A 10,330-nucleotide genomic window follows, 5' to 3' on the forward strand; every position below is an offset into this window, starting at 1 on the left:
AGAAGGCTAGGGCCAAAATGTTGGCTTTCCTTGTATCCCTCCTTTTTCTCTAATTTTGGTCTGCAAACTTAGGCTGTTAACCATCCAGAAGAAAAGCTTATTGTTATTATCAAACGATTTGGGCTATCAATCTTAACCTCACTATCTCCAAGTGAGTATACTTTTACATAAAAATTCCTTCCTGTATTTCCCAGGTCCTGCTACTGAGATAGCTAGCTACTGTTATGCTAAATTACAAATTTACAGTAGAAGAGTATGGGATAGGTGGTTATAACCCAATGTTACGCCTACAGGTTTCTAAGTATCCTTTATTTGACTTGAAGTGAGCAGTGATTGTATGTCTGCTGTATGATTGAAAATTTTTCTGATATATTTTATTACAGAAGGCCTTACGACCGGATATGGGCTATAATACATTAGCCAACTTTCGAATAGAAAAGAAAATTGGTCGTGGACAATTTAGTGAAGTTTATAGAGCATCTTGCCTCTTGGATGGAGTACCAGTAGCTTTAAAAAAAGTGCAGGTAAGATCATTAATTATGTAAATCAATTAAAGATTGTCCTATATGAAAAATAGAGAAAGGTATTTCTGGAATGATTGGGTGATGATAAGAAGGCTAGGAGAGAATGAGCTTTGTATCTTAAAAGCTTGAATGAGATAAGAATTGTTTGGGCAGTTTTCACCCATGTCCAGCATGACTTGAATGATCCTACAGAAGCTTTCATAGCTTTTTGATTTTTCAGGGGCAGATTGAGTCACCATTAGATCTAACTGCATATTTAAGTAAATAATTGGATCTTCAATCAGATCTGGATCTGTTGGTGTCACAAGAGGAAACTAGAATCACAAAATGTATTATCTGAAGATAATAAGTGACATTTTTCAGTAGCAATATCTGAAGAGGAAAATGAAGTGAACTTCATTTACTTGGGGAGAAATGAGGTAGATAGCATTAGGTAATTTACTGTATACTTGGTATTATCAAACAGGAAGAAAATACTCAATTGGGAAGGGGAACGTGGAGCAGAGAGGAAGGGAAAAGAAAAATCACAGGAAAAGAAGGAAGAACTGGATAAAAAAACTTTAGTAAATAAGGAAGGGTAGAGGGATTGGAGGGAGGGTAAGGGAACAAGGGATAAAAAGATAAAATAAGTGTCATTCAGGTAAAAGTCACTATAATGAAAGTGATCAGTATATATATCCAACGTGTACCAATAAACTTAATTTAAAAAAGTAGTGAACCCCAAAACAAAAAACTCCTCCATTTTTGTGTTAGTATCCTTGTGGTATCATTTTGTTTTACAATCTAGACTCTTTTCTGTCTTTTAAAATTTGTTTCTCTTTCCCAACTTCTTTTCACAAGTCTTGCCTTTACCCTAGTCTGGTCACACTTTTAAACACGAGTTTCTGGGATGTTTACCTATCAGAACCATGTCAAGTTTCATTACCCTAACAAGATCCTTTGGTCTACAAATTACTTACCTTTCTGTCTTGGCATATCTTTTGTCTTACAGTGTTTGTATCCCTTTTTCAAGTAATGTCCTTAAATTGCTAAAGTGATTAGTGTATTTACAATTGCCATTACAGAGATGAACATTTATTAATATTTTTAAAGTGAAATATTAAGTATTTATGAGTTTATGCTATATGTAAATAATAATAGAGAATTGTTCTTATCTACAACCCAGTTTAAGAAATAAACATTGTATATATTCATATATGTAAATAAACATTTAAAATAATTTTCATCAGTACTGGGATTGAAACCAGGGCCTTCACATTGAAGTCTGTCTCCCCCATCCCAAGACAGTCTCTCATTACATCACCGAGTCATCCAGAATGAGCTCAAATCTCCAATCTTTATGTCTTTACCCTCCTTGAGTGCTAAGATTATAGACAAGTGCCACTATGCCCAGATCCTAAAAGCATTTTGATTGGCTGCTCTCTAACCATATCCTGAATTGATTTTTAATCATTGCTGTTTTTATTTAAAATTTTCCAGTGTCTGTATGAATTTCAAATTATAAAACAAATCGCTTCTGTGTATATGAATGTAGCATGCATATACAAATGCATTTATACATTTTTTTTTATATATGTGTAAGTTTGCATTTTTCACGTAGTGTCGTGTCAGTCCATGTTGGTTCATGTGACCTTTTCACCAACTTAAGTAATTCATTTATTCTTGCTGCTTGCTATATAGGTTGTTAATTTTTGCTTGCTTGTGGAAACAGTGCTTACATGGTATTCTTGTGTATCTTATGTGTGAAAATGTCTCATTTGTTCCTAAGAATGGAGACTTTAGGCATAGGACATGCATATGTACCACAAGATACTACATAGTTTACAAGTTTAGGAGCAGCAAATAAGAACTGTAACCTTTTTTTCTAATATGCTACTTAGAGTTTAAGAAAATACAATACAAAAGGTAATTAAAAATGTTTTTGACAGATAAGTTTTAGAATAATAATTTTCCTTCTACAGGACTCTTTTGGTCTTTTTGAGACAGGGTTTTACCATGCAGTTCAGACTGGCTTTGAACTCAATATGTGGTCGAGGGGGTCCTTGAACCTGTAGCAGTCTTCCTGCTTCAGCCTCCTATAAATGTAAGATTTTTATTGTGGAATTACTACAATCAGGCAGAGGTGGTATTACAGGTGTGCACCACTACATCTGGCTTTAAATTCATTTTAAAAACATTTTTTAAAAATTTATTTTAAAACCTTATTTTAGTTGTTGTTTGCAGTACATAATGTTGACATTCCATGTGTGGAGTTGGTGCATGTATAGTACTATACAAATCTTAATTCTTTTCTTCCTCTTTCTCTCCATTTCTTCCCCATCCCTCCGTTTCTTGATCTCCTTTCTTTTTGAGAAAAATCTATTGACCTGCTCCATGTTATCTCTCATTTTGCTCTTTGTTGATAATTTTTTTTTTTTTTGCGGAACCAGGAATTGAACTCAGGCCCTTCAGCTTGCTAGGGAAGCACTTATTCCACTGAGTCATCTCCTTGGCCCCAAAGTTTTATTTTATTTTATTTTTTGGCAGAACCGGGGATAGAACTCAGGTCCTTGTGCTTGCCAGGGAAGCGCTTATTCTACTGAGCCATCTACCCGGCCCAGATACTTTGTGTTTTGCTTAAGTTTGTGGTCTGATTTATTTCACTTAAGTCCATCCATTTTTTGTACACGAGTCAACTTTATCCTTCTTTATGGCAGAGTAATACTCCATTGTGTGTCATGTATTTATGAGTAATGAGAGAAATAAGCAAGTAATAGTATATCTGTCAGCCAGGTTTAAAAAGACTGTCTAAAAGGATGATCTGTTAAATCCTGTGGCATAGATTTCTGATTTAAGTAAGAGCTTAAATAAGAACGGAGATGTCAAGTGAGCCATTGGAATTGGTGGAATTGGAATTCGAGTCAAACTATAAATGTAAGATTTTTATTGTGGAATTACTACAATCAGGCAGAGGGATTTGGGCTGTAGACAAATAAGCATTCACTGTAGATTCTAAAGTAAGATAAAAATCTTCAGATTTCATTATTTTCAAAATAAGGTTACAAACTGCATTACAAAATGTATTAAAGAAAAGACAATTACCCCTTTCCCAGAAGTAGAAATAGTCCTCAGGAGAGTGGATTGATTGTGAAATCCAGGGCTTTCTTGTCACGTCTGCTTTTTCATAAATTGGAATGGAAAGAGCCTTCTGTCTCTAGTGATTTTTTTTTTTTAATTGCAGACCTTGTTATTAGTAATAGAAAAGTGAAGGAAGAAGGGAGAAAGTGATTTTGATTTGTGTTTGCTACTCCTTTTTATCAGAAGTAACCGTATCTTGAATTTAGTTATCATTGCTCTTCTGGGTTTCTTAGAATTCCATCTGAGTTATTTCTGCTTGCCTATACTTTTCTTCCCATTGATCAGATGGCTAAAGAGGCATGATTTAATTTGGACAGTTGCATTTCCATTCAGTCTTAAATGTCCCTTCTGAGCTCTTTTTAAAATATTGTTAAACTTTTATTACTACCTGATGGCAGTGCACAGTGACCACATTCATGCTGGGGAGTTGGTGTGTGTATGTGACATATCTTATTATCTTCCTTTTCCTGTTTTTTCTCTCTCTTCTCTATCTCTTGGTCCCCTTTCTAGTTCCAAAATGTATCTCCCTGTTTCCTAAGATCTTTGCTCTATAAATTACTTATACTTTGAATTTATCGTATCATACATTGTGTTAAGCCTGAAATTGCTATGGGGCCAGGGAATGTAGTGCAATAATAAATGGCTCGCTTATATGCATTAGGTCATGTGTTTGGCCCTGCAGCACTGCAAGAAAATAAAAATAAAAGAAAAAGAAAAGCTTTCATAAGTCTTTATATTCTGCCTGCTGTGGTGGCATATGTCTGTGACTTCACAACTCTGGGAGGCTGAGGCAGGAGGATAGCAAGTTTGATCCCAGCCTGGGCAATCTAGTAATTTAGTGAGACCCTGTTTCAAAATAATAATTTAAAAAAGACCTTTAAAAAGTGGATGGTGGGGCTGGGGAGATGGCTCAGTAGAATAAGTGCTTCCTTGGCAAGTGCAAGGGCCTGAGTTCAATCCCCAGTGCTGTCCCCCCACCGCCCCCCCCCCCAAAAAAAAAGGATGGATGGGATGTAACTCATTATGAAGGCCATGGGTTTTATTTCTTATCTTTGGGGGTAAATATTATAGAAAGTTAAGCTGCTGTTATTTATTTATTTATTTATTTATTTATTTATTTATTTTTTGTATGACCTCTCTTCAGTTGTAGTATTGTGGCCACTTCTCATTTAAATATTCTTTATAGAAGAGAGAAATGATGCTGTAAAGCTATAGTTACATTTAGTTAGGGAAGAACATCTTAAGTCTTTGTGAGGAGAAATTTATTTGCATTTCAAACATGTATTGATTCTTGTGATGTGTTAAACTTGTGCTGAACAAGAAAGCCCATGGTTGTTGCTTTTTTAAAAAAAAAAAAATTCATCTTTGCAGTTTAAATGAAAATCTTTTAAAGTACTGTTAATAAGATGACTTTCCTTTTTGAAGAATTCTAACCCAATTCTTAAAAATTCCTAAAGAATCAGATATTGAGTTTAAAAAAAAAAAACAAAACTATTTTAGAGCAGTGTTACTTGTCTCAAGAGCTATGTTGCTGTTTTCAGCTCTGCTGGGATCCTTCCTGGATAGTTTGCTTGAGTTCCTATGATAAAAGTGTTGCATTTGAAGTTTACTTTTTGCTTACAAATCTTAAATGAAAGAGTTTAGAACTACCATCCAGATTCCAGCTTAGTTTTGAAGGCCTTTCCTTACTTTGTCTCTTATCATCCAGTTGATGAACTCAGGGCTTTAGTGGATGAATGTACAGGTACCAACTTCTCGCAAGAAATTCTGACTACCAGCTTTTTTCTCCTGTCTCTCTCTACCTTCTTCCCTTTAGTACTTCCCTTCTGGTTGAGTGCTGTGTTGATTCCATCGGTATTTATTGATCATGTAGTGTTTCTTGGTTGGAGTATAAGGCTTTGAAAATACTGAGGTGAATGAAAGTGTAGGATACTTGAGAGTATGATGGGTGGTGTAACAGGGGAGATAAAAATCATTCAAGTACCATGAGTGAAATGGCCTTGAAGAGCAGAGATGAGAGGGAGAGATTGGAAGCCTTTTGGAGTCTTCACAGGAGATATAAGCTGGATCTCAGAACTTCAGTACTGAGATGGAAGTTTATCAAAGAGTTGTTTGGATTTGATAGTATTACTAGAGTTCACAGTAAAGGCACCAGCCCCAGGGATCCCAACAAGTTCTGCCACTCATCTCAGGATGCCAGTCAAAGAGAGTAGTATGGTGAAGGCGGGAAATAAACTTTAATCCCTGTAACTACTCTAAGAAAATAAAAGGGCAGCCATTCTAGAACTGTGCTGACTTGAGCTCCCAGATTATATGGACAAAAGGACAACTATGGTCTGGTTGCTCATTACTTTGGATTGTCCAGTAGGGTCTTGTTGGTATTCAAATGAAAGTTGCTGTTGCCTGGGGGATAGTTTAGACTATCACAAGATGTTTGTTGAGCATGTTATTCCTGAACTCCACAATGATAGCAATAGAGAAGGATGCAAAAAGGTTGCAAAGTGGAAAAAGGCCACCAAGTTTTCAGTCTTGCTTTTATTGCCGTTGGATATTTGGGAGCCCAAGTGAAGAATCAGTTTGGATTGCTGCTAAGTCATTGTTACTGTTCTTGCAGTCTCTATTTTTGTTATATTTACTTTATTAATTAGAGGAATATAATTAGGATTGGGTTTTTATTGGTCCAGTGGTATGTTAGAGTTTTGGGTTTACCTGTATCTCAGATCTTTGATAAGTTTTACTCCTTTAACTAGAAGGTGAAGTATTTTGAACCTTAGTTCATTAAAACAATTTTTCTTTTTTTAACCTGTAAATTGAGTGTTCACATAAACTATTTTAATTTTAGATTATGGAACTTTCATATCTGCATATAATTAAAAACTTGGGGCAGTGATTTTTTCCATAATGTATATAAAATTTAATATATTCATACCCTCTATAACCATATATTTAGTCTCCTCAGTGTTCACTCTGATCACTAAATTTATTTTGCCACTGTTATGAACTGCATCATTTAATCTTTAGGAACTTTTTTCAAGTTGTTATTTAAGTAAATAAAAATTAAAGAGCACTTAGTAAATTAATTATAGTTTTGCTTGAAAAGGTGATATAGACCTTACTTTTATTCATTTTTACATGGTCAGGGCTAGGAAATCAAACCCAAAGCCCTGCGCATAGTAGGCAAGTGATCCATTGCTGAACTATACCTCTAACCCCAATATAGTTTATCTTAAAAATTAAAGCTTACTTACTTGTATTTGTTGTCTTATTTTTAAACCTTTCTAGACGTAGAAGTAACATAATTTTTTGTTTGTTTGGTGGAACCGGGAATTGAATTCAGACCCTTGCACTTGCCAGGGAATCGCTTATTCTAGTGAGCCATCTCCCCATCCCCGCAGTAATATAATTTTTAAAATTACTTAATTATAAACATTTTCAGAGTTCGATCCCCCCTGCTGTGCCATGCTGGCCCCGCCCCTGGAACATGCTGAGACAGCAATTAAGACTGGGTGTGGTGGCATGGGCCTATAATCCCAGCACTTGGGAGGCTGAAAATAGGAGGATCACTACAAGTCTGATCTGTGTAGTGAGACCCTGTAGACCCTGTACCAAATACATTTAAAATTGTTTTGTTTTGTTTTGTTCTCTTTCCTATCACAGCCTCACTCTTCACAATGTCTTTATAGACAGGGAAGTACTAGTAGTGGAGACAAAGTATTTGGAAATTATTTCGTTCATGGATTGTGGTTTCTACCTAGAGAGGCTACAACCCTTCTGTCATGGATTTCCCAACTTCTGTCTCATTTTTTACCATTCAAATAAATGAGTCCTTGAAAGGAAAGTCTTACCAGTCAACTGGAAAGAGAATCAACAATTTGCAGATTGATGAAAAAAATACTCAATATGTGGAATAAAGTATTAAGGCTTCCTGCCTTCCTCTCTTCACCCTAGCAGAGATTGAGGAGGGTCTGCACAGGCATTGTAATTAGAACAGAAGAATAGAAGCATTATTCTATCCTTAAGCACCAAGCCCAGGCTTAATCTCCAAGGTTAAGAGAGGTGTGAATAGTGGAGTAACAGAAGTATTCATGTGTCAGAACAAAAAGAGAAGGGATAGGGAGCTGTTACATAGAAGACTGGACTACTCAATTCAGAGATAATCTCAGTTCATTTAATCAGACTCTATAGGGAAGCCCTGAGAGTTCTTGGTTAAGATTTTCATATATGTCAGATATATTTAAAATGAGATATTCCATATTTGTCAAGCTCTTTTTCAGTAATTTTTTTGTTGTTATCAGGAATCAAACTCAGGACCTTGTGCTAGCCAGGCAGGTGCTGTGCTGCTGAGCTATTTCCCCAAGCTAATGATTTATTTTATTTATTTATTATTTATTTTTTAGGGAAGGGTCTTCAGGGTGTTCATGGTCTCACTACTAGATCAGACTCAGTAGTGATCTGCCTGTTTACAGCCTCCCAATAGCTGGGATTACAGGTGCGTGCCCCCAAGCCCAGGCTCAATTGCTGTTTTAGCGCGCCCTGGGGGCAGGGCCGGCATGGCAGGCCCAGGGGATCAAACCACCAGCCCCTGTGCCTGCTTGCAGGTGCTTTAATCTGAACTATTTGGCCGGCCCAAGTGATTTATTTTTTAATAGTTTCTTTGCTACATTTATGTGTCTTTTCCTGGCAGTTTGTCACATGTCTTTTGAAGGACATAGCTGTTAAGTTACTTGAAAGAAAATTTTTTTTGTATTTAAAACATCTAGTGTTAGCCTTTTCAGTTTCACTAGTTATGAGTAATTTTGACAAAGAATGAAAATGTCAGATGATGACTTTCACAGTGGTACTGAAAATTTTAGCAGAAAGAACTTTGTTAACCAGCTAATAACTTTACTTTAATGAACCATAACATAGTTTTAAATCTCAAACACTTAAAAAGTCAGAAGATTTTTCCTAGCTTTTCTCCTTACCTTCTCTTCATTGTTTAATCCTTAAGTTCTCAATTTCCGTTTAGTTGTGTTATATCTTTCAATTTTTATTTATTCTTTTGAGTTCTTACACTAGGGAGACTATGCAATATTTACACATGTGGGTCTGGTTTATTTCACTTATGAGTATATCTTCAAGCAGCATCCACTTACATATAAAGGCTTCGAGTTTATCATTCTTAATAGCTGAGTAATACTCCATTGTACAGAAATACCTCATCTTTTTCATCCATTCCTCAGATGATGGGCATTTTGGTTGCTTCCAAGATTTGGCTAGGACCCTTTTGTAGTGGGGGGGAAATATACAGCTACTTTCTCTTAGTTCAATGAGAAGAAAGTTTTGAACTAATAGTGTTTAGACAAGATATTATGTCTCCATCTTGTACTATGAATAACTACTACAAAGACAACAATGTACAATATATTAATTTTTATAACTGCCCTACTAACCTGTTTTGAAACTGTCTCATTGTTATTTCTTTCTCCACAAAATTAATGTAAAAAAGATATTTCCTGAAGATTTGCCTATGTAAATGCAAAATATTTTTACAAATTCAGATTTTTTTCTCCATATTTATTATGTTTCTTATACATGAAATCATCAGACTGCTTTGAATTTATGTCTAGGAATAATTTAAGGATTCAGTATTTTGTCTTGACTTGGCTGTGTAAGAGAAGAGAGAAGATATGATACTTCTGAATTCCTAGTTAAATGTATTTGTAAGTGCAGTTCTCAATTTACCTTTGCATTTCATATGACAGCAATCCATATTTATAGTGTTTGAAGTCTGGCTTTTTATATTATTGAATATTAAAAATAAAAAAAAAGGTTTGCATACCTGGGTCCTCTTATATGAGAAAACCAAAATATAAATATTTTTTTAAAAAGATAATAGAAAATAAATCTTTGCAAATGGTAAGGGGACAAAGGGGAAGGGAGAGAAAGGGAAAGTAAAATAATTGATATTTTTTTATTTTTAAGCACCAGTAGTTTGTGTGTTTCATACTTCTCACTAGCATCAAGTTTAAATTTTTCTCCATATTTATATTTCTTATTATTGTGCATAATAATAGCATTGTTTCTCTGGCATGGATCACTTTGACAATTTGGGGGAATAAGTGGCTTTTTTCTGAAATTAATAAATGTAATGCTTATTCCTATAAATGAAGAGCTTTTGATTTTACATTTTTAAACATAAAAATCTGAAGAGCGTTACACTTTTCTGCTTGAACAAATTAAATGTTGAGGGCCTGGCATGACTTTGGGCCAGTTATCACTTACTACTTTGCATCTTAATCACATGTGTTCTAGTCTGCATTTTGCATCTGACATTGTACATCTTTAAGGACTGCAAGCTTTCTTACTTGCACCTGTAATAAAATTTGTTAATAAGATGGTATTCATTGTGATTATGAGATAGTAGTGAATAGTTTGTATGTATCCAAGACTAGGTTTTGTAATCAATCATCTGTGATCATCTGTAATCATGATGATCATTGTGTGTAGAAAAAAACATACTTTTGCAGAGAATTTTAGTATATGAGGTTTGTCTCTCAGTAAGCAGTATCACAGTGTACATGGTTTAATATTGCTGGTGGACTTTTGCCAATGTTTTGTTTCTTTGTTCCTGCTATTAAGTGTTCATTTATATCTAACCTGATATCTCTTTTCACCAAAGTTTTATAATGCATGCATTTGATACATAT

The 10,330-nt window shown here is 35.0% G+C and overlaps 1 protein-coding gene across 2 annotated transcripts in view; it reads left to right on the forward strand.

The window, feature by feature from the left end:
• The window catches only part of Nek7 (NIMA related kinase 7), a 159,478-nt gene that overhangs the window by 96,299 nt on the left and 52,849 nt on the right, over positions 1 to 10,330 (forward strand). For both annotated transcript variants that reach the window (XM_023707789.1, XM_004625313.2), the window contains exon 3: positions 384 to 524. In XM_023707789.1, the coding sequence (XP_023563557.1) occupies positions 384 to 524 (141 nt within the window). The remainder of the gene's footprint in view (positions 1 to 383; positions 525 to 10,330) is intronic.

The sequence above is a fragment of the Octodon degus genome, unplaced genomic scaffold (assembly GCF_000260255.1).
Source record: "Octodon degus isolate 3935 unplaced genomic scaffold, OctDeg1.0 scaffold00009, whole genome shotgun sequence".
NCBI classification, from domain to species: domain Eukaryota; kingdom Metazoa; phylum Chordata; class Mammalia; order Rodentia; family Octodontidae; genus Octodon; species Octodon degus.